The sequence below is a fragment of the Eublepharis macularius genome, chromosome 5 (assembly GCF_028583425.1).
Source record: "Eublepharis macularius isolate TG4126 chromosome 5, MPM_Emac_v1.0, whole genome shotgun sequence".
Classification (NCBI taxonomy): Eukaryota; Metazoa; Chordata; class Lepidosauria; order Squamata; family Eublepharidae; genus Eublepharis; species Eublepharis macularius.
The window spans coordinates 96,244,725-96,269,504 of record NC_072794.1 but is presented as its reverse complement, the minus strand read 5'-3'; the positions used below and the strand labels follow the sequence as shown (position 1 = coordinate 96,269,504).

The following is a 24,780-nucleotide window of genomic DNA, read 5'->3' as shown; positions in this document are numbered from 1 at the left end:
AGCGCGGGTGCGATTGAGAAATATTACTCGTCTTCTGGGGGCCGAAATATAGCAGCAGCAGTTAGGATTTTTAAGGCCAAGTCTCTTGCCCAATTACTTTATCGAATGTCTTTGAATATAACACCGTATCAGTCCTATGGGCAGTTGCTGGAAAAAGTGCAATTAAAGTTTTTAAGGTATATTTTGCAGGTCCCCTTCTGTGCCTCCAATGCACGCATTCGCTTGGAAACTGGTATGGTTATCTTAAAAGCACACTTATGGATTGCTGTCATTCTTTATTGGTTTAAATTAATGACTAAACCCTCTGGCTTAACCAGTTTAACAGTGAGCAGTTCTAGTGTACCACATTGGATTAAAGAAACAGAGCTTAATTTGGGTTATTATGATGCTGAATATGGAACATGGCTCTGTCAAACCTTTTCTTAAACAAAGAATTCTAGACATTAAAAGACAGCATGACCTGAGTCAGGTTAAAGGTTATCTTCCGGGAATGGAAAACTTAAACAAAGTGACAATGATGCCATATTTACAAAATTTGGACAAAGCTGCCTACAGGAGAGCAGTTACCCTTCTTAGAATGGATATGTTACCATCAGCAGTCATAGAGGGTAAATGTACAAAGCAACTATATGAGGAAAGAGCATGCATATGTGGGGCTGGGAAGACAGAAACGAGGGGACATGTTCTTTTTGAGTGTAAACTTTACCAAAATATTAGAGTGGCCTATATAACTCCGATTTGCAATCAGTTCCCTGGAAGAAATGATAGATTTTATCTAGATAAGCTTTTAGCTGATAGGGATCAAGAAACCACCTTAAAGGTTACAGGCCATACAGCCTGTATGGGAGGCTGTATTTCTCCCTTATAGGGAGAAATTTCTCCCTTATAGGGAGAAATATTTCTCCCTATAATATTTCTCCCTTAAAGGGAGAAATAGGGAGAAATATAGGGAGAAATACTTAAATATTTTATTAATTTTAAAGTTTTAAATATTTAAGAATTTGGATTCTGGAAATCCAGTGCTTACTAGATGGATAGATTTGTAAACAATATGGTTTAGTTTGACTGTAATAATTAGATTGTATGTCGTTACTTGTTTGGTCTTTGACCGTATTAAATATATTGATTGACAGGAAGGCCTCTAGACTGAGCCTATAGAAATGACATTTTACACTGCAGTCCTATGACTCTTCCTTCCTTTACCCATTTTATTTTACTCTTGGCTTATATCTTGCTGTGTCCGTCACTGGAAATGGAATCCACTGCAGTGCTGAATGTTTCCTATCTCTGAGGGGTAAATGGACACTAAACCTAAACACGAAGAACCTTCTAGGGAGACATTAGACCAATAATTATAAACTGATGTTTTTATTATACCAAGTAAGTCCACTCATTTTAATGGTTTATACTCTGAAATGCAATGAAAACGCGCTTACTCCAGGAAAAAGAACACAACATCATTATGACGTCTTGTAGACATGAGTGGGACTAACTGTAGATGGGGTATTTTGCAGCAATAAAAGGGATTCCTGAAGGTTAGTGGGAACATGGAGATATCTCAAGATCTAGTGATCCTTAAACTTACTAGGCACATGCACCTTTAATATAATTTGTACATCTAATATACCTTGACAGTTCCTCTGTTTAATTAGCATGTGTCTGAACCAAGCTGGTGATATTAAAATAATTTAGACCCCTCACTGCAGAAAGCACGGTAGCTGAAGTATTTAATTTGCTGCTTTAACAAATCTCTTTGGGTCACTTGCATACAGCAGTAATGTAACCACTACCACACTTACCACGCTAGTGCTCCAACTGCATCAGCACAGCTGTATGTTAGAGTTACATATGACTGTATTAAACACCATAGAGATTATAAAGAGAATACACAAATTTAGGACTAGGCTTCCAGAGCAATGCTTGAAATTTACATTCATTTTATAATTACTAAGCTCCCAGACAGCTTGGGAGCTTCAGTTAGAGCAGAATGTGACTGCCTGTCTTTAACTGAGTAAACATATTTGCTAGTTGCCTGTTTACTTCTGAATTCAATTTGATGTGCTAGTACTTATTTTAAAGTCCTTCATGACCTGGGATCCATACAATACAGACCCCATCTCCCTAACTTAACCTCTGTACCAAGTATTCTCTTCCAGTTTGTATCCTCTGGTAGATCAGTAAATGCTTCCTTCAGTCAGCCTAGGGCCTTTGTGATCACTGGGCCAATTTTTATAGAATGGCTTGCTGAAGGAAGTTAAGGGAGTGCCATCACTGCCAATATTTAGGAAGGCTTGTTTTAGAAGGCCTTTTAGTAGTGTTGAGTGTTTTATATTTTTGGACCCAGTCTGAGATTTGTTAAGAATTCTCAATTGGTCAATTGCAACAAGTATAATTTGTATATTTTTATTTTAAAGGGTTTTTTTTGCCTATGTTGTTAATAGTCTTTAGACTTTGGAGAAAGGTGCGAGTTTAAATCAATCTTATTATGATTTAATGTGTTACTGTAAGGGAGGGTACATAGAAAAGGCTAAGTTCTTTTTCATATAGAGCCACTATAAAAATGTTCTCATCTTTCAGAACACAATATAAGCGCCATCTAATCTCACAGCAATTGTTATGGAAATGCTAACAAAATGAGTGAATGGGTTTTGCCTCTTAAAGTTCTTTTCTGGGCCCTATAAGATAGGAGCCTAGAAAACCCAACTCTTTAAAAAATAAAGGGTATCTAGCTTTGATATCAGCAGTTAAATTTGAAAGTTTAAAATAGCCTTTTTTAAAATTCAAGTAAATTGCCCACCCTCCTGAATTATCTAAAATTATAAAAATATCGCGTTTTCCCTGCTATCAGCAACCAGATCTTTTGCCCCTTCCAGCCATTAGACTGCTAAGGCTCAGAACTAAAAGTCTCAGATGTAATTTGCCATTAAAATACAAAAGGAAGAGACTGACAGCTAAGAAAGGTTAAACTTTTTTGGTAATCCGGAATGGCTGGTTATTCAACAAAATATTTTTGAATGTGCATAAGCATGATCAGATTCAGACTTAAATGAATAGCTGGTATGCACTGCTACATTAGACAATTCTTCACAAAAGCAAAGATAAACACCATTTCACACACTGGAATGGTTTCTCGAAAGACTGCTTATTAGTAACCCAACTCCCACTCCTAAACCAGCACCACCAACCAACCTGCGTTTAGAATTCAGCTGATTCTGATTGGGATTTGAGAAACTGAACTCTGAAAGGAAACAGTGCTTCAACCAATGATAGCACTGTACAAGATCATACGTTGCTGACGTTAGCACAGAGACTGTATCTGTGGAAGTTCCAGCAGGTAGCTTAAATATAGCTGTTCTGCTCCTGCAAATATGATCTCCCTTTTCTGTGTGCGTAATTTGGCTTCACACAATCCCGAGCCTCTCCTTATATGAAAAAATTAATGCCTCAATACATAGATCAAAGCTTCAAAGTCCTGTTTAAGACAATGAAAAGGAACAGAGACAGAGTCTAGCTTCTAAGTAGAGACTGGACATCTACCCCTAACAAGATACTGAAAGCTATCTGATTACATATTTCTAATGCAATTTCTCTTAAGATATGCAATAAAAATTTAGATTTGAACAATTGCTTTTGAAACCTCAAAAGATTGGTAGTGATTTACTTAAATACGATTTCTTTTTAAAAAGCTAACCATTAAACATGATATAAATATGGATTCTTCTGTCTGAAAAACATTTAATTTGTCCAGTATTGTCAAATGGCACTATATACTTATTAGCTAGCATTTTTAGCTAGTGTTTTGGGCTACAGTATTTGAATGTAATGTAGATGATTTCCAGTTAGTAAAACTTTAATGTATATTTTTTAGACAAGTTATACCTAATATATGCATTTTTCCTAAGGAAGAATTAAATAGTTCCAAAACAAGTCTTCCCTAGGAAAAATTGTTTAGCTTTCCTTAGCTGTAGATTAAAAGGCATGGCTACAGTGCATCTAAAAATTGCACTCATGTAACATGGTATTAGCACCTGAACATTTCTACACAATATATAGTGCATTCTGGCAGTATTTGCCCTCTCCCTCTCTTCCTCACTAGTTTAGATGTCCACATTTCCTGCCTTGTATTTTAAGGAATAGGGGCCCTAAAGCCCAAACAAACAAACTGAATGGAATTGGAAAAAAATCAGGACAAAAAACTTGAGGCTGATATATATGGCAATATCTAGGTTGGATTACTAGTAACACATTACACAAGATTTTGATACAAGATCTTTCTGGGGGTCCCTAGTACCTCCCAGGTTAGAGGGCCTTCTCTAAATTCATGTCCCAAACACAGAAATCTCTCCCGAGGGGCATCCATCTATGTCCTTCTTTGCTATCTTTCAGATGCCAGGCTGTTTGTCCAAACTTTTAAACAACATTTAACTGTTTGGCTCTGATCTCTACTATTGTTATTGCTTTATTAATTGCTGTCCTTGTTTCAACTGATTTATCGTTAAGTTTGTATTCCACTTAGCTTTGAGACCTATTGCAGAGGAAAGATGAAACAATGTCTTAAATAAAACCAGGAATTATTTTGGTTTTCTGCTGGGCTGGTTATTATAAATGTGAAAACAGGGTTTATGGGACCTGAATATTGAATAGTGTATTATTGTACAGGCTTTCATAAGAAAGAGCTTGCACTACCATATACATTAAGTTGCTGGAGAAAAATAATCTAAACTTTTTTTGCAGTCCTATATCAGAATATTAATAGGATAAAAGTTGGGAGGGGTCAAAGGTTCAGCAGTAGAGCATCTGCTTGGCATGCAAAAGTCCTAGGTTCAATCCCTGGCATCTCCGATTAAAAGGAATAAGGTAATAAGTGATGTGAAAGACCTCTGATACCTCTGAAGAGCCACTGCCAGTTGGAGAAGACAGTATTGACCTGGATATACCAAGGGTCTGAATCAGTATAAGGCAGATTCAGCTCATGTTCTCTTATGGAAAGTACAAGCTGGGGCAAGTATACACCAATGAAGCAAGAATATTATACTGAACAGAAGCAGTGACCAGTATCCTCTCTTGACTGTTTTTCATCAAGCAGATCTGAGAGTTAAAGCTAACATCCTCATTACCTCATGAAGCAGCAATATCAACAAGGCCCACAGAAGATTCTCCCGGAGTGGCCAGCAACTTGGTTTGGTTCTATCCAGAATAGTGGTAGCTCAACTTTTTGTTTGAGACAAGTGCATAATGTAGAATTCAGATGTGACAATTTCCTTTAACCATTCTACAATTCATAGTTCAACACCAACTCTTGAGAAATGGATTTCTATGTATCAGAAATCTTAGATGGATTGAAGTCATACATATGGTGGTTGAAGTGAGCATCCCCCTCCCCCAATCAGCCTCCTGCCGGAAGGGGATATGATCACCCCTGATCTGCTGAACATCAGGCAGCTTGCCACCCACCCCGTGGGTTTTTGTATATAGAGGGATAAGAATGCTGTGATGTTTTTACTGAACTGTTTTATCTATTATGTTGCATGCTTTATATTCCTACTATGATCCGCTTTGAGCCTGGTTTTCAGGGAGAGTGGAATACAAGTGTAGTAAAATAGTTTTTTAAAAAAATCTTATGTTTAGGCTTAGGATCAATATGTAGAAATGGCAAATTAACCTATGAAAGACATTTTTCCTTCTTTGTCCATTAATCCAAACATGGCAGCTATGCAATTCCCTTTTCTCCAGCTTTAATCCTACATTCCAGATACAGTACTCTGAACAAAGACGTAGAAATAAGCTAGGAAGACCAAACTCACATGAAGGAAAAAACAGTGTTTCACTCACCTGTAACTGTTCTTCATCTAGGTCTTCCGTGCAGGCACGCATGGGACTGCACACACGCAGGCCTGCTGATTTTGGAGATTTTATAGCTCAATACTACCAGGGGCGCCCTCTGCCTCTGCGCACACATGCGGCCGTTCTTTCCCACCAAAAACGGTGCCTAAGAGGCTGCGTGCCCCCGACCCCCTCAGTCCTCTTTCGCTTTGAAAAGCACTCGTTTCCGACATTGTCGAAGGATTCTACAATCAGAAGAGCTATGAACCTCTCTCATCGGCGGCAAAAGAGGAACTAAGGGTATGTCGGGGGCGCCCTGCCTCTTAGGCACCATTTTTGGCGGGAAAGAACGGCCGTGCATGTGTGCAGAGAGGCAGAGGGCATCCCCTGGTGGTATTGAGCTATAAAATCTCCAAAATCAGCAGGCCTATGCATGCGCAGTCCCATGTGGGACTACACAGGAAGACCATTGATGAAAAACAAAACTCAAAGGTGTGTCCCTAACATGTGGCTGTTGACTAGTGACAAGCCAACTTCAGCCCTGAGTGTCTGCATCTCTTATACCACAACTACTCTTCCTAGTTGTTCCTCCCTTAACACACCAACTTAGAATATTCATCCTGCTCAAATATAATGAAGCTTTAATTAATGGACTCTCCCTAATAAAACCCACAGCAAATTGAATTAAAGGAATTATACATCAAGTTAGTAATCTGTTACTGACAGTATCTGAAGAACAATTCAAATTCTAAGACAGTTTTTGTCAGAACGCACACTAAGGCACAACATTTGACTGATATCACCAGCTGTACAAAGTAATTGCCATGAAAATGGCAGTTTAGCACACAAGTTAAGTATTGGGCAGAATGAAGTAGACACCAAATTACACATGGTTAGGAAGTAACACATGTACAGCATGAGGCTACTGCTGTGGTTTGTTTTTATAGTAAGTAGCAAAATTGCAGAAGAATTTTGTTGCTTTCACAAAAGAACTTAGTTTTGTCCATGTAGTGAAATCAATGTTGCTAGAACCATACATGCTCAAATGTCAGTTTATCTTGGCATTCTTATAAATGGGCAAGAGAAGCCTAAACACTACATTTTACTCAAATCAATTGTTCAAAGAAACAGGACAGCTCACAGGGCCAAACTATATGCAATATTAGGTCCATGACCGGCCCTGAAAAGCAGCTATGAGATGGGAGTGGGCGGATGATCAGTAGCTGGAAAAAGATTTAATTCCCTTTCCCCTGTGCCTTTTCACAATTGAAAATTGCTCTCTTTGACTGCTTGAAGCCGTGGAAGGGGGTGGGGGGGAAGAGATACTAGTTTTGAGTTCATTTTCTTCTCTACTAGAACTTAAAGCAGCATTGAAACTGGTGTGGATTAGAACATGTAGGGGCTGGAAAGAGAGGTTTTTAATTCCCCTTTCCCAAGGTATGCTTCATATACATGTAGACTACCTGTGGCCAATATATCATCATGTGTACTTTGGCCCTCATTCATCAAATTACTTTGATAGCTGTATCTATATTGCTTGAATTAAGTAACTAGTTTTGCTTTATATGTGAACCATACTCAAGGTTGAAAGGCCTCAATCCACATTTAGCTGTGTGGCTCAGTGTTGAAAAAGATTCAACACCCTTACTCAGAAGTTTACTTACACATGCAAATTGCTCTTGCTGGATCAGGGCAAGTGTGTTAAACAAAATGCCATTCACATGAAAAAGCTGGCTCTTTCAAACTGCAAGAGTGAGTTGCCAACAATGTTAGAGAAGTCAAGAAGTGCCAGAAGGTTACCAAGACCTCTTGCCTTTACTCTCTGTATCAGTATTTGAGGAAGCAAGTCAAGTCTCAGGAAAAAGGATATTCCTCTCACACATAAAGCCAAAATGGCAGGTATTAATATTTTAAGACTGACTACTAAGTTGACAAAAACTGGACTGAATCCAGTTATTTCCTCCCACTTATTTTTCTGGTCTGAAGTAGAGTAACCCAGGTTTCTCTTCTCAATTCTCATCTTTGTCAATTAAAATGATATGAAGGGGATAATTTTGCTAGATTTTTACTGAGAGAGACCATTACCCAATTCTTTACAGAGAGTGCCCCAAGGAAGCAAGCCCAATCAGTAGCGTAGTGACAGAGATGAAGAATGCTGATAATTTCCATTAGTTCCCCTTCAGTACTCCCTGGTAGAAAATGAACCTAAGTCCCACTAGGCTAGCCAAAAAATTTCAACGATACCATCTACTTTGGGTATCAGTTAGAATACACTCTGTTCACCTCCATCTCTACTGAACGATGTTGTAATTTGTTTTCATCTAAAGCAGAAAGTCCTTAGAGGATGAGGAAGAGAAGATACCATAGTATCTAGAATAATACTAATTAGTCTCCACTGCATGTTTATCCCTCAGGACCAAAACAATCTGGATGCTAGATGAAGACCTGTATCTTTAGTTTAAACTGGAGTTTATAAGCATGCTATGACACGACAACTACACACAACTGGACCTCTCAATGTTTTCTTTACTGAACTGTAGCCATAATGAATAGGTAGTTGCCAATTTGATTGCAGCAGCGGTGAGAGGAGGGTGAGTAGTGAACAGATGTTCAATCTTTCCCCCAATTTAAGCCCTACCCCAGTTGATGTTTCTCCTGCAGGAAAATCCCAGCTGGGGAAGGGATTTAAACTGGGTAAACCGCATAGGGTAATGGGGGAAGGGTTCTCTCCCACATAAGATTGCTGTGATCAGATTGGCACCTCTCCCATGGATATAATTCAATGAAAAATATTACACGTCACATACAGTTAAGGACCAAGCTATGTATGCCTGCATGCAACCTGGTGAGCTCACGCACTTCTTTTTAGCCAGATTTAAAGCCTTCTTTGAAAAGTAAAGCTCAGGAGTCCTTTCCTATTAGAGTAGTGCTTCATGTTAAAAATAAACTGGTGCTTTAAAAAAAAAGTTGGTCAAATAAATGTTTAAATAGATGAACGTACCAAACAACTTTATACACCCCAAAGGCCTATATGAAGAATGGAGATGGGTGAAAAGACAATTATGCACAGCTGAGGTTAAAAGTCATTAGCAAAAACCATGGGCAGAATAGAGTTCACACTTGAGCAGAAAAAATCACATTAGTTGCCTCTGTGGCCCTTTAGTTTTTCAGTTGGAAAATATGGCCAATACCTTGAGTATATGCAGAAATGGTACCTATTTGTTTATACTGTATATATTGTGCATATTGTACATACCAGCATCTTGATCCTATACATGCAGTAAGTGGTATTAAGTCTGTATGGAATTTGCAAGATGTGACTGCAAATAGTGAAGCTTCTACTATTTACCTTAAAAAAAACCACTCAAATTACATCAAACATTGCATGTATGTTTTCTATATAGTTACCAAAGAAATGGCCACAGACACAAACCATATTCTACTTCCCTTAATAAAGTGACAAATTTACAAGCATCATTAGAATAAGCAGAATAATCACAACACTTCTGTATAATAGCATAAGGTCAGAGAAACACTGCACTTTTTTTGCACTAAAAAGGGTATATGAAGAATACATTTAAATGGCCATTTAAGTTTACAATTACCCAGCATTCCTTTGTTCTTTATTTCTACTGATTCTGAAGGTCATTAAGAAAACTTTTTCTAGAAATTTTGCAATTTTGCCTTCCTCAAACTCTTTGAAAAGAACAGCAGGACAGCGCTACCACATCTTCATCTCACAGCCTTTCAAGCATGGCAAAAATAGCTGGGGCAATAGTATTGTACTTTTTCTAGCCAGGCCTACTTCCTTTCTAGTCACTAGAGAAGTACAGGGTCTCGTCTATTTAGAATGCAGTGATATTAATGCCATTGTGCATTCTTCCTCTTCCCTCTGCTACGCTACTCCCACCCAGTTGATAACAGCAGAGAACAGCACTGCAGCATTATTTCCTGAATACACGGGAAAAGTACCACAATGGTATTAGAGTTTGCTTCAGAAGGCCAAGAGGGAGAAGACTGATCACAAAGGCCTAGACAATCAGGTGACTTGCTAACTCCACATCCACAATAACATAGGACAAGAAAGGCAGCCTTTGTTGCACCAAACATTTTAACTAATTGTACGCTTTATACATGGCACTTGTGTAGTACTAATTTTCCTTCGTATCAGAAGACTAGAGTATCCCTCAGGCTGTGAACAGCAGGAGGCTCCCCTGATTATTTCTCCAACAGAAGGGCTTGCTATTATCAGAAATGGACAAAGGAACTCTGTGGTATGTGTTACACTTAAATTACTGCCTTATGACTAATCGTGATTTGTTACCCCAAACTAGGCACTAGTAATTGGCTAAAGCCAATGTAGAAGTACTGAATTGTTCAACTCTGAAAACTTATCAGTATTCTTTCTAGCCCAGTACAAACCAACAAGAACTTGTTTGAAATGGTAAAAATGAACTCCAGTTTACTTGTAGAGTGACAAATGTTTAATTTGCAAATGCTGGAGGAGCAAAACTTTTCTCTCTAACCTAATTCCTACAAGCTTACATATAACATCAAAAGATGAAACACTGCACCCACAGTATATCAAGAACCAATATAACATGCTGCAAGTGCTTTTATGCTGTACATAGAGAGCATAAGTCAGGACAGTCTCACAGCAAAAATATGGGAACTTTTAAGACAAAAAGAAACAGGCATGAGGAACTTGGTCTAGAAACAGTTCTTGAGACTTTGTTACTCCTCTCTAAAGAACACAAGTGTATTTAACGAGTTTAACCTTCAAGCTTGAAGCTAGAGATAAACAGATGGTATTACAGGACTATTTTCATAATCAGTACGTATATTAGGGGTGTGTGAGCCAGGATTCATGATCCAGCCTTATAGCCAGATTTACACCAATCTTGCATCCAGCTACAAATCTGGATCGCATAAAAGAATCTTGGATCAGATTTAGGAACTGAACTGTGTTGAGCCGGATTATTCAGCTGCAGGCAGCTGCAACCGAAGTGGGCAGGAAAGTAGTGTGAGGCTGGCAGGCAAGAGAACTGGCGAACAATAGGAAAGCAGTAAGAAGAGGGGATTCCTGTCCCACCCCTCTACCCCTGCCCAAGCACCAAAAAAGCCCTTCAAACCACTGTCAGCTGCCTTTTAAACTTTACTGCTCCAGTGAGCCTCACCCCCCCCCCCGTTGCAGTTTGAGAGATCCTCTCGTTTGACATTGTGGTTCTCTGTTTTGACATAGGTTCCCTTGTTGTACTTTGGTTCTGTTGAGCTTTGTTAGTTCAGCTTGTATGAGAGCAGGACTTGCACTGGGACTGGCTTTTCGCCAGGAGTTGCCTTTGCTTACAATTTCCCTTTGCATAGAAAGCCTTGGAAATGTTTCCCCCATAGGAAACAATGGAGAGTGGCTGTGGGCGGCTCATTCAAAGAGCCCACAGAATTGGACCCTAGGGGCTAGTCTTCCTGAAACTGGCAGTGGGGTCTTTAGTGGATAGGAAGGAGGACTAGGTTCCCTGCAAATCTGGTGGAGTTTGCTTGAAAAATTACCCCCTTCCCAGCCTCCCAGATAGTTTCCCCATTATTCTACCATAAGGAACAATGGCTGGATAAATTCGAGATTCTCTTACTGGATTAGAGAATGTTACCTGGATTTCAAGGATATCAATTTTTTTTTAGTATCCCTGAAACCCAGATCCAGATCACCTGGATTTTTTTTTTTTGGTGTGCACACCCCTAGTGTATAGATTTTATTATACAAGAAAGAAAGGAAACATGGAAAAAAGAATATAATATCATTCGATTTATATACCGCCCTTCAGGACAACTTAACGCCCACTCAGAGTGGTTTACAAAGTATGTTACTATTATCCCCACAACAATCACCTTGTGAGGTAGGTGGGGCTGAGAGGGGTCCAGAGAGCTGTGACTGACCCAAGGTCAGCTGGCTTCAAGCACAGGAGTGGTGAATCAAACCTGGTTCTTTAGATTAGAGTCCTGCTGTTTAGCAGGCATTTAGTAGAAACATTTTAATCCTGTATGAACACAAATTTTAGATTAGATTGTCCCTCAGGTACTTTCTAATATATTCATATCACCACTATAAAAGCTGAACAACAACTGTAAGCTGTTTACTTATGTGAATGTAGATGCAGTTTATAATATAAGTCTGCTTAATTCACCACTGAAAGCTGTGTATGAAAAACAAACATCTAATGTCCATCCACATTGTGGTGAGCTCTCTCCTTCATGCTCCTTATTTCATTTCAAACGGTACAATCAATGTTTGCCTCACTAAGACAACAGATGCTTAGGACAACTGCAAGAAAGACTTCACATTAAATTTAAATACCCATGATGCCACAATAACTGATTGCAGTGAACTTAAGAGTGTCTTCATATACTACTAAAATCATTTTTATGTTGCCTCATTACAAGGTTCAAGGTGGTTCACAATAGATACGTTAAACATACAATCAATTCTAAACAAACAGCTAAGAACAAACAGCAGTGGCAGCATTAAAACCAGAACAAGAATGTTAGAAAGAAAAAGATTATAGTTTAAGAATCTACACCATTATATCTAAAGTGACTACACATTTATTTCACCACACATATACGCTAGGCATTTGTAGTCAGCTGGGGTTCTCTGCCACATAAACACATGGCTGAATAAACATGCATAGCTATCTCAAACACAACAGTATATACAATATACCCTTTGTATGCCTATATCTGCACCCCATGGTTATGGAATTAGAGACCTTGCTTGAGAGTGCAAGGCATCTTTCAAACTGGGGTGCAATGTGATCTCATTAACAAGATTTATAACAATTCTCTTTTATATTGTCTATTTACAGAAACTTATTTTAACTATCTCCTTGAGCCTAGTGGAATAAGGCAAGGTAAAAGTCTTCTTCAACAGAAATCATCATTATGGAGTAAAAGCCCAAAGAATAAAATCAGTTTCAATTTGAATAGTTTGACATGGAGGCTAAGGGCTTAAACTAACTTAACTAACCTATCAATCTGTCACTCTGAAATGGGAAAGTATTAGTAGTACCTCCCCCATACCACAATTTTTAAAGCATGAACAATGGAGAGAACTCTGAAAGGAAATAATCAGTTAGACTGAGTCTGTATGAGTGCAAAATGCACATCTGCTTAAGATCAACTATGCACTGATGTGCAACTGAATTAGATGATCTGTTCCTTGCTGATGTGCAACGGAGCCAAGAGGCCTGCAATGCAGCACGGAATGTTTCTGTAATCACTGTCCCAGTACGTGCATGATTTTACAGTGGTGTCTGAGTTAGGCTACCCCATACCATCATGTCCCCAATTTAAGAGGTACAGAGTATCTTGTAAACCTTCCAGCCATTTCTGCTGCATCTGAACAGCATCTGTGAAATATGCAGATACTCCCTCTAACACCCTCCCGAATTCCAGATTGGGAGAGAAAGCTACATACTGATCAGGTATATCTCCATACTGTGTACCAAGTGCTTGTTAAGTAGTCTGAGATTTTAAGAGTTGAAAACTTACATGTTTTTCTCAATATTGTGCAGTCTCTTCCATAAAGTAAAGATATACCTCTGTTACTCATTTTAAGTGACAAAAGGATAACAGCTGAGATGTGTTGTTTCAAAGTATTTATTTATTTATAGGACTGGTGTCAATCAGGCTCTGAAATTTAGTTTTACCCACTGGGTCCGACATCCAAAACCAACCCTCTATGCAAAAGATCAACAGTGCCCTGATCATTACAGCAATCTTTTCTAGCAGAGCATGCACATTAGTCTGCAAGTTAAATGGTATAAAAACATACACCCACCGAAAACTTAAGAAGTTGCTCACTCTTATATTGTGGTCAGAAAAAGACAAAAGACAGTGCTAATAAGAGAGTCCATGTCAAAAGTATAAATAGATTAAAGGGAGGGAGGGGGGAATTAGCTCAAGCAAGATGAGTTGCAAAGTACATGGGAGGCAATCCTTCCATTCCATGTGTGACATTTCCTCATCCCAAACATAATACAGACTCCTGAAAACAAACCAACCAGCATCTACAGAATGTCTGAGAATTAGTTTTCTTGATTTTTGTATTTCAAGTCCTTCACTGCCACTCTTTTATATCCCATCTTTAGTCTTGGATGGCTCAGAGCAGATGCCCCTCTGCTCCAAAAGTCTTCCTACAAGAAAAAGCCATCCTATTATGCAATGCCTTCAGGTCTGCTGGATAAGCTAAATTGGTATATGTAAACTACCTGCATACATGTGCCTTTTTGTATCTTTTTCTTCTTTTGTGGTAACTTCAGTGTTAGTTATTTGCTTACATAAGCTTCCATGTGTGCTGCTTCACATTCAGACCTTCAAAAACAATTTGTAACCAGCAAAAGGGGAAAAGATAGTGCATATGTGGGGAAGGATGGAAGGGAAGAGCAAGGTCCACAGCAGAATTAAGCTATATAGCTGGGCTGTGTTGTCCTGGTAGCACTACATCATGGTATATCTGCATATGCATGCACATGTTTGCTTTCCGCTTAAATGAGGAGTTCTGAGATAAAATCCCGATGTCATAAAGTAGCCATTTGTTCTAACACACTGCAGTTTTCTGATTGGATGCAAGATGAGGGAAAGAAGATTTTCCTGTTACACCAACAGATGCACACTTCTTAATGACTGAGGTAAGCAGTGGGTGGGAAGAGAAACTGATGGTGTTCAATACATCTGCAAAATAAAGTAGCTTATAATTAGGATTCTTTCCAGAGGATTATTTTCTGTGGATGGGTTTTCAGGCATCCATGTAAAATTCACTAATCTGACACCCCCTTGCTACAACTGGCATCTACTCCTTGCCTCTCTAGTATTGGGACAAGTGAACCAAGTACACATAAATCCCTTAAGTTGGATGGGTCCTGCCACAGAGCTGCAATAGGAGTGGATCTGTGAGCTTAAGACCCAACAGAGCCACTCCAACCGCAGCTCTGTGGTAGGGTCCATCTTACAAATACACTTAAGACTATGCTATTGGAACTGGATCTTGCTCTTCTACTGCAGACCAACATGGCTACCCACTTAGGATCACGTAAAGCAGGAAAACAGCTTTACATAGCTGGAACGGCCTTCAAGCAAAGACAAAAGAAGCTTCTTCAGTGTAATCTTGGGCCTTACACAGCTTCATATGCCATACTATAACCATCTCACCCACTTGGCCTTAACGGGTAAGAATCCAGCTCTGATCATCTTCTAATTCCATTATGTATTATAAAAGGAACTGGTTTTCTGAGCTTAGATATTCTACAATACCTACGGCAAACTAGAGAGGATGCATGCCCTACGGCTCTGGAAATAGAAGAATTAGGGCTCAGACCCATACTCTGAACAGTCTCTAAATTCAGTGAAAACGGTAGCACTTTGTCTTGCTTTAGAGTTATCCAACGTCCACTCAGAACAGATTTAATAAAGATAAAACAATATGTTTTACACTTGTATATGAAGATGTACAAAAGTCACATGCAAACTGTCAGATGAGACCATCACACATGCCTGTCACTTTGCATATTTCTGGCCATGTAAACTGCACATTATTCAAAAGGTTTCTACATAAAAAACACACATGAAACAGCCTTTAAGCTCCAGAAATGGGAGCAAGTAGAACACAAGTTCTTTCAAATCCCTGCATGAATGCAGACTAAAAGAATTCCATCATACAATGGAATGAAAATCAAAAAGATGTTCTTGGGAATTCCAGGTGCTTTTAGAAGCTTGTCCCAATTCAACAGAATTTAATCCAATAACACAAAACATGTTAGTTAATGCAGCAGTTCAAGTTAAAGGAATTTTATCCTCATTTTTCACTTGGAATGTTATCAGGGGTTAAGGTTTTCAGTGCATAATATTCTAATAAAGAAATATATTTTAAATAGTTTGGCATTGCCACTTATCTATATTGTCAGAATTTTGAATCCCCTCTCTTTACTTTGGAATTACAGACTGACAAATTTCTGTTAAACAATTTCATCTGTCCATGCATGTCAGTTAGCAAAATATATTTGTTGGAAATGCAAAGCTATTAGATATTATATACAGTCTTTGTATACAGGTACAGTAATAAGATTTAATGTTAATACAAGTTTAATATTATTTACTTATTACAGCTTACTTTTTTACTTAACAGGGCAAAATTAAAAATGAACAAAATTAACGATAAAAATTATTTTATGCACATACACAAATCAGACTGGCTAGCCTCCAAATAATAAACCTTCAGTAATAATGAGATTTTTGTAAAATCTAGCAGAAACATTACCATTCTTCATTCTGAAGACATCCAAGCTTTAGACAACAATGCAAGAATGCAAAAATGTAGTATGAAATAGGGAACTGCTAACTCTGTACATAAGCTAGACCTATACACCTCTCTATTTGCAAATCATGATAGCTTAGCAAGGTTTACTGCATCTCGACATGTCCTTCAAAAACTTGAAATCAGTGCAAGACTTCTGCTTAAAAGCTTACACTATTGCTAAAAGTTAATTAGCAACAAAGCTTGAACAGCTAAATGCATAATGAAGGCAACACAGTACATAATAGCATCCCTACATTCCTAAGCAAAACAGTTTCTTGGGTAGAAAGACTGGAAATTCTGGCACTTAATAACACCTTTAAAAATACTGTTAACTACAGTAGTGCTTTATTTGGCACTATTACTTGGCAAGTGCTATAAAGCTAGTAAAATATTGTTCACCATATTTTACGTAAACGTTATTTATGTATTGTCACTTATAATGGGTAATAGCTTTCTCATTTACCTAACTACAGGCTCCTGAACATCCCACAATCGTGCCTTAGCACCATGGGAGATGATGTAATCTACCTGTATAACTAGTATGCATAGCTACAAACCATATTAATAATTCCAACATAGTAAGCCCATAATTTGTTTTATTAAATGCTACTAAACCATGATGAGATGGCCTTGTGGTATATTTATTATGCATACAACATAAACAATATGTGTAGGCCGTTCCCAGGAAAATTATGGTATGTATCTGTATTTATGATAGCAAAGCATAACAACTTATAGGTGAAATATCTAGAAAACAACTTACGGGTGAAATACCTAGAAAATGTTCAATTTTGTCAAAGTGAGTCCTAATGTAGCAAAAATTATCTCAGCATTATTTCTTTTATATTTATTGCAAGATTAACTACATTTAATAATTCAAAAGATATGTTCTGTAAAAATCTGACTTTTAACCATCATACAAGTAACAAAACCATACCTTTAAGATGTGTTACAAAAGTTTACCATAACATCATTATTTCCAGATATATGTACTTCAGGAGGAATAACCTCAGATGGCTATTTGGATTATAGAAGTCTGAGACCCTATTCCCATACTCTGCCCTAGAGCCATAATATGCTATATTAGCAGAAACTATGACTACTATTATCAGCCTCTTACAGTCAACTCGCTAAAATGAATGGAACCACATCAGTTTATAGGAACACAAGTAATATCAAGATTGTGTTAGGTCACTTGTACTTCCCAGTGAATTAATCCTCTCTCACACAGACAGACTAGTTTGAAAAAGGGGTATTCTCTCCTATAAAGAAATTCTGCTATCAGGCCCATGTAATGTCAGTGCAGCTTTTCACAATCAAGATTGTTCTGTAGAGCAAAACTACATTAAAACATTCTAATAAGTTTTTTGCTAAAAAAAAAAAAGTTCAACTATACATAACAAAGCAGGTCCACTACTTTGGACCTTAGAAGGTCCTTTTAATCTTACCTTCAGAGTTAAGAGGTATTTACAATAGCTATAACTTCCTTCTGTAACCTACTTCTTCTTTATCTTGCACTTAGCTCTGATGTCATGCACATTATTCAGGTAAGAAACATTCTGAAAAAAAATTTCAGGGCCTTCTTAACTTTTCAAGGATTTGCCCATATTGATGTATTACCTCATTAACTCCAAAAAATAACCAAAAAGTCAAATCAGTGCCTATAAGCTTTCAAATACTGAATGCAGAGTTCCTGTCTGGGTCAAACTGGGAGAAGTTCAGGTAACTGACATAGCTCAAAAGTATTTTTTGCAGGCTAATGAGACCAGAACAAAGAGTTCTGGAGTCTAGTAAAATCTCTGAGTCAGTGGACTTTGATCTCTATTAGAGTACTTCACAAAGTACTACCTATGCATTACATTAAGAAATGTAATTTTTTTTGCATATCCACCAGGCCATTGCATGAGGACGAAAATGCAAAGGATATCAGCTCTCTTTTTTATGACTAATCAAGTTCTCAGCTCACATGATTGTGCTGGAGGAATCAATGCTCTTTTGAAGTCTCAGAAGTCTGAGTAGGGATGAGCAGGACACTAGAGTCCCCTCCTTGTGACTACTATTACTTACTCCCATTGCCTGCTATTTATAACTAACATTCATTTTAACGTTATCTTCCATTCTCTCCTTTCTCATTGTCCCAACTCATTATTTTCCAAAAAATAGAAATCCTCTGAAAACAAGCCTGGGATCACAGATCTCAGAATATACTCTACAAGCTTCCTTCATTTGCATAAATTCTTCTTGGCACAGTTTTTTCCCCTGTTGGGATACAGGGAATGCATAGCTCAGGCCACCTCTCACCAAAGAAACAAAAATAAGAATTCATTAGATGTATTGGACAGCTGGAATATACTTTTAGATTGCATATGGCTAATGAGAAGTTCACCAGAGAGATGTACTTTTGCTAAAAAAGAAATAGAATGTTTAACAAAAGTTGAAATTGTTTAAAAACCAGAAGCAAGATTTTAAGTAAAAATCTCAGTAGTTATACAAGGAAATAGTCTGCTTAGGCCAAAACCTAATTTTAGTATCTTTAGTTTTAATATTCAATTTTGGTATCTATATTTTACTACCACTCCATAAATTCAGTTAACAGATGATAACCATGGAAAGATCACAATATATACACCAACACCGCAGTTAGAGACAGAAAAGGAATATAATGATAGTTTTCAAGTATCCGGAATATCCTAAAAGAACAAGCAAGTGGTTTATTACATGTACCAGAAGAAATATCAAACTTCAAAAAAGTGTTTAAACTGCAGTTTAAAAGATTTTAGCTACCAGAAAATGTTTCCAACTTCAATAAGCATTCAGCAATGGACAAGTTTACTTAAGAGGTTATGGAAGGGCCTTCACTGGAGATTTAAGAGAAGCATGAATGAGCATCATAGGGGTGGTTAAAGTCTAAAAAATCATTCTATTGCTTCTTTTTGGGATGATTTCTGAGGTTACTTTTATGATTAAGCTGGAACAACCTAAATACTTAAGGTGACATATTTGCATAGCATCCAGAATTTTGAAAGACAGATGGCTTTCTCCGATTTTACATTTGAAAAAAAGTTAAAGAGATCTGAAATTCCAAATTTTAACACAAAAGTATAATTGGCGTTTGCATATTAAAGCTGTTCCAGGAATCCCAGGTCTTAAGTGTTCAGACCATAACCGTAACTCTGATAGAATAATTCCAGTAACTTTTACCTCTTCTCTCAACCTAGCACTTCTCAGACACAAAAGAAAGACTATACCAAAGCAAACAGCCAGAGATCTGGGAATACAGCTAATCTACATTAAATCTTACAACAGACTTCAACATATTTAGGATCCTTAAGCTTCAATAAATAAATACATATTTACTTGGAAGTAAGCTCCACTGGACTCAGTTGAACTTAACTTCCAAGTATACATGCCTAGGATCATGATGCAAGAGATTTTTTCCAGAGTAATTACACCATTGAAAGCCATTGCAGAACCACCAGCTTAAACAAAGATCTTCTCAAACACATAGTTGCATTACACTTTATGTAAATCATAAGCCAGAAAACCTAGCCGTAGAAAGTGACACACAAGACAGCCTTAGGAAGAAAAAAGTAGAATGAAAGTATAAAAAATAATAGAACTTTCAGTAAGGGGAAAATGTACATGCCAGACTTGGTAGCCTAAAAGCAACTAATCTTTACAAGCAATCTTTACCCAAAAGGGGCATTTAAAACAATTCTTTTAAACTGACAAAAGAAGAGAGCAACAGCAAAGTTGCATGCCTCTCATGTACAGTTCTCTGCCTCTTCGGAACGAATATGAAAGAGGAGGCAAAAACCATCCCACCAGACAGGGAGAACAATGAACTTTTAATACAGATACCTGACACTCGTGTTTTATCATTAGCTTCTAAAAATGCGCACTACTTGACCAAAATTAAGCTTCTCTTTTCTCTACAAAGCCCAGTATAGTCCATGCTTTACCTGGAGGATCCATTTCGATATAAAATATCAACTCGGTGGAATAGGGCATCATCACCTCCCTCCAATCCGTGTCATCGCGATCCATATCCCACACCGTATTGTACATTGTGGCCAACAGGCAGACGAGCGATCTCTGGGATCCCTCTTTGTCAGCTTCTCTCCCCTTCCTCAATAAATAGTATGGCAGAGCATCCCAAAAAAAGAAAAAAAAAGGTTTAGCCGCCCATCAGACGCACAAAAACCAAGGAAGAAACTTTCTCGACGGTTTCCTCAAGGAAAACCACTCCCCTCAAGAGGGAGCAAAAGAAATGCTTTTAACAACTCCCTCCTTGCTTCGGGGTAAACGGAGGAGGGGAAAGGAATCACATAGTCCAGCGTCCTCACCAAATCCAATTTTGAGAGGGGGGGCGAGTATTTTTTTCAGGAGAGATGAGCAAACATGCGTGCGAAAATGCGAGCGCGTGGAGGCAATTTGAGGCTTTCTTTTAAATAAAAGGGGCGTTTGAAATAGATCTATAAGCAATCCTGGTTTCCCCCAAGGCGAGGGCGTAGCTGTGCAGCCTGGAAGGGACGGTCTGGCTTCTCTAACACCTCAAGGCAGAGCCGCCTCCCGCCGACCCAGTGGCGTTCCTGCCCCACGCTCGGCGCCCGCTGCTGCAGCCGGTGGCGCCCGCCCCGCTTCCCGCTGCACACAGGCCCCGCGTCGGCCCACACACACTCTCCACTGCTCCGCAAGTCCCAACCCCGCACGGTTTCATTTTAAAGAGGCTCTGAGGGCCCCAACCGTCGCCAACCACCTCTATGCCGGGGATTAAGCCCCGCCCACCTGAGGGGGGAGGAGGGAGGGACATAGTGGAGGGGAGGCCCCACCCACTTGCTTAACCCTTTCGTGCTCGGACTAGCGGGATGAGAATGTCTCTTGCATGCCCGGCAGGCGAAGAAACAAAAGATCTGAGTGGGAAACTTCAACATCCCAGACTTACCTAACGCTTTCTTTTCAGAGTCCAACGTACAGGGACGGTGGCAGCGTTATGAAATGGCAGCAGACGATGAAGGCACCGTGCAAATGTAGGACCCCCCCCCCGCCTCCGCCTTTTGCTCAGAGGTAGATCTGCCACCATCAGAACATTCAAGGCTGGGACACGCTCCTCACTGTTTCCCTTCTCTTTCCCTTCCAAACAGCACAGAGAAGGTGATGCAAAAGATAGTGTGTATCAGCTTGCTGATATTAGTGGCATTACACAGAAGAGCATGTTACTTTTGGCCACATACCTCCTTCATTTTTGTTCATCTGAATAGTCCCTGGAGATACGTGTGCTGGCTCGAGGTGATCCGGTGGTATGATTGTGCTACTCCTCAGTATATGTTGCATGTGGAAGAGACTGGCAGAACGTGCATGATGGCGTAGTATGCGTGCACGCATGCAATGTAATATATGCAGAACTGAAGTCATCATAAATCATCTATCTACTACAGGACAATTCCAATCTCTCCAGTAGAATTACTGCAAATTAAGTGGAAAGTGGAGATGTACATGATTTGGTATATGAATAAGTATATGTGATATAGTCAGGCTGGATAACAGCAGTAAATAACAGTTGTATCTGGGGAAAGTTTGGTACTGGGAAATTTCAGTAGCAAGAATTGTCTCTTCCTCTTCTGGTTCTATACAACAATTAAAGTACAGAAGTTGAGTTGCTGTATGGAAAGGAAGGGATCGACCACACAACTTCTGTGCTTTAGCATTTGTGTGTGTATGCATGTTTATGTGTGTCAAACAGCACATTTAGCTGTAATTTACTTGTATGTGACATCAGGGGGGGAGGGGAAGCTGTTTGCACCTAGTTATGAATCATAGTGTTTATTTGCTACATAAGTATAAATCTATTTCTTTCAGGTTAGTCCTGTTAGTCAATCAAATTGCTAAAGCTCTGGATTACCATTTCTATAACTGAGTGTAGCAGTCTTCTGCATGAATGTAATGATATGTGGTTATGTGCAACTAGCAGAACGTTCGTAGAGTGCAGCCTGGTTCAACCATATTTATTTTGTAGCAGGTTCCACTTTGCTCAATGGGTCTTACTCCCAAGTGGGAGGCCATTGGAGCGATAATTTTGGCAGGCTGGGCATCATGCGCGGGTTCTGCCTGAGTATGTTATATTTGAATGATCACTGTGAACATTATGTGCATTTCAAGATGTGGGATCGTTACTACTAAACTAAAATCGTATACTTCATCGACAGGACATCTTGATAGGACATATTGGTGCAAAGGCACATGCTCAAGCAAGTGAGAAAGGCAGACTATAAATAATATTAACAACAACAACAATAATGCCTCTCGTTCAGAATCTGGTCAGGCCCTTTGCATGAGGCCAGAAAGTACCGTGCAAATGTAGGAACCCCCCTTTCACTCAGATTCTTTGTCCATCCTAGCCAGAGTATACAAAACTGATTTATTCAGGAGCTTTATCACTCAGGTAACAGGAATGAGCTGTAAGAAACGGCTCAGAGAGATGCTTTGGCAAAGGGACAGGGTGGTAGACTCTTCTACTGGATACTGGTTGTTGATGTAGATATGCTCATATTGTGTAGTTTCCACATCATTTAATATTTCATGTCAAATTACTTGTTTTGTTTTATCTTTTCAAATTTCTGCAATGATACCATATTGTATTATTTATTGAATGTCCCAGCTGTTGATCATATTGACTTACACTGTGTAATCCGCCTTGAGTCTCAGTAAGAAAAGCAGACTATAAATAACATGTAAATAAAGACTGATGCTATAGTACTAAGATGTAAGAGTACTATCTCAGCTGTCTCCTCCCTTAATCACTCTCTCATTGTGTTTGTTAGATGGTCATAGCTTGATGTTTGCAAAATCCATAACATTCTGAAGGAGTTATTATAGTTACTCATATTCAGAACAGTCTAAGAACACGTCTGCTTCCATACATTTTATTGATAGTGCACAATGAAATAAAGTTTGGAATCATGAATATTTCCAGAGAAAACTTAGCAGGACTTGCATAACATGTACATTTTTTTTACAGGAAGTTTGTTGTTTATGTAGTAGGGTTGCCAGCCTCCAGGTAGTGGCTGGAGATCTCCTGGAATTACAACTGGTCTCCAGGCCACAGAGATCAGTTCACCTGGAGAAAATGGCTACTTTTGGGGGTGGACTCTATGGAATTATGCCATGCCAAGGTCCTTTCCCTCCTCAAACCCTGCCATCTCCAGGCTTCACCCCCCCCCAAATATCCAGGAATTTCCCAGCGTGGAGATGGGAACCCTACTATGCAGCCTTTTTGTGGTCATTAAGGATATCAAGTAGGAAAACTGTGTATGCACAGTCAGACCTGCCAGATCTCCATGAGATGTACATATGTGAGAAAGCTGCAGGAGACTGGACCCTGACGTCAGATCTGGGATGAAATCACTTAATTTACCATCTTCAGGCTCTTTGTGTTGGTGGCTTTGTTATCTAAAATGGGGCTTAACATATGGACAAGTCTCAGTCTCCTACAGGACTTTGCAGAGAGGTTGCACTGGAGCATCCCATTGTTTCTTGTGAGGCTCTGCTTTAGTTTTGCACTTGATAATAAAGAAGTAGTTTTGGGACAAAGACATGCTACCGCCTTAGAAACTTATGATGTCATGTATTAGTACTGCTTCTCCTGGCACAGAAGTTTAAGTAGTTTAAAGGCTAGAGTGTTGGCGCGGGGGTGGGGGTGGGGGCTGCTCTCTCGCAAATGTAGGTAAGCAGTCAGTTAAAAGACTCAAATGAATGAGTTAAGTTTTGGATACGTTTTCTGAACTTTCAGTGCTTTAAAGTCCTAAGCGCTTTGATTAAGATGACAGCAGACACGAGAAGTTACATGGTATCCTTTTTAACATACATGTATACATTTCCAGGCATTTCCTTATTTTAAGGAGCAAAGTTATATGTGCCATCTTTGGCTAACTGCCAGGATGCACGCCTGCTCTGCGGGCGGGAGGAAAAGGGGGGGGGGAAAGAACGCATCGGGTAGCCCAGTTTGCGAGAGCCGCTTTGCTTGTCTTTTGTCTGAAAGAAAGCGTCGAGCCTGAGGATTGGCTTAAATGCCCTCTGCTTAACCAGCCAATGGGAAGACGAAGAAGCAGGCCGGCTGGACGGATATTGGCTGAGAACCCCAGTTACTAAGCGGGACAAAGGAAGGAGGGGAGGGAAGGGAACGAAAGAGCTTGCTGTATCCAACTCCTCTTTTCCCTCAACGGTACCCCCCCTTTTTTTTTTAACTAAACGGTGCTTTGCTATCCAGATGAACAATAGTCACGAGTGATGAATTACACGCATATCAACTATGAGAGCTGGGTCGGTTGTACAGATGTTAGGATCTACCCGTCCCACGTAGTATATTTCATTATAGTTGGAAAACCAGGCGCCGTGCTTCCAAAACCCTGAGTAGATGCAAATGCCTACAACCTCCCCTGCTATTCCCTCACCCCACTGCCTTCTTGTTTTGGCGCTCTGCCCTAATGTCCGTTACAGCAGCTTGAGAGATGGAGGCGAGCTTGAATGTAACAGTATAGCATTCAATTCAAGGATTTCGAGTGATTAAACAAAACTAATGAATGCCGTTCTAGACAAATACTTTTTAAGTTTTT

General features: G+C 39.2%; 1 protein-coding gene across 2 annotated transcripts in view; it reads right to left on the bottom strand.

The window, feature by feature from the left end:
- The window catches only part of PIK3R3 (phosphoinositide-3-kinase regulatory subunit 3), a 50,025-nt gene extending 29,159 nt beyond the window's left edge, over positions 1–20,866 (bottom strand). For both annotated transcript variants that reach the window (XR_008597113.1, XM_054981701.1), the window contains exon 1: positions 20,131–20,866. Coding sequence is in view for 1 of the 2 variants with exons in the window: in XM_054981701.1 (XP_054837676.1) it covers positions 20,131–20,236 (106 nt within the window). In the remaining variant the exon portion in view is untranslated. The remainder of the gene's footprint in view (positions 1–20,130) is intronic.
- Between the last annotated feature and the right edge of the window lie 3,914 nt (positions 20,867–24,780).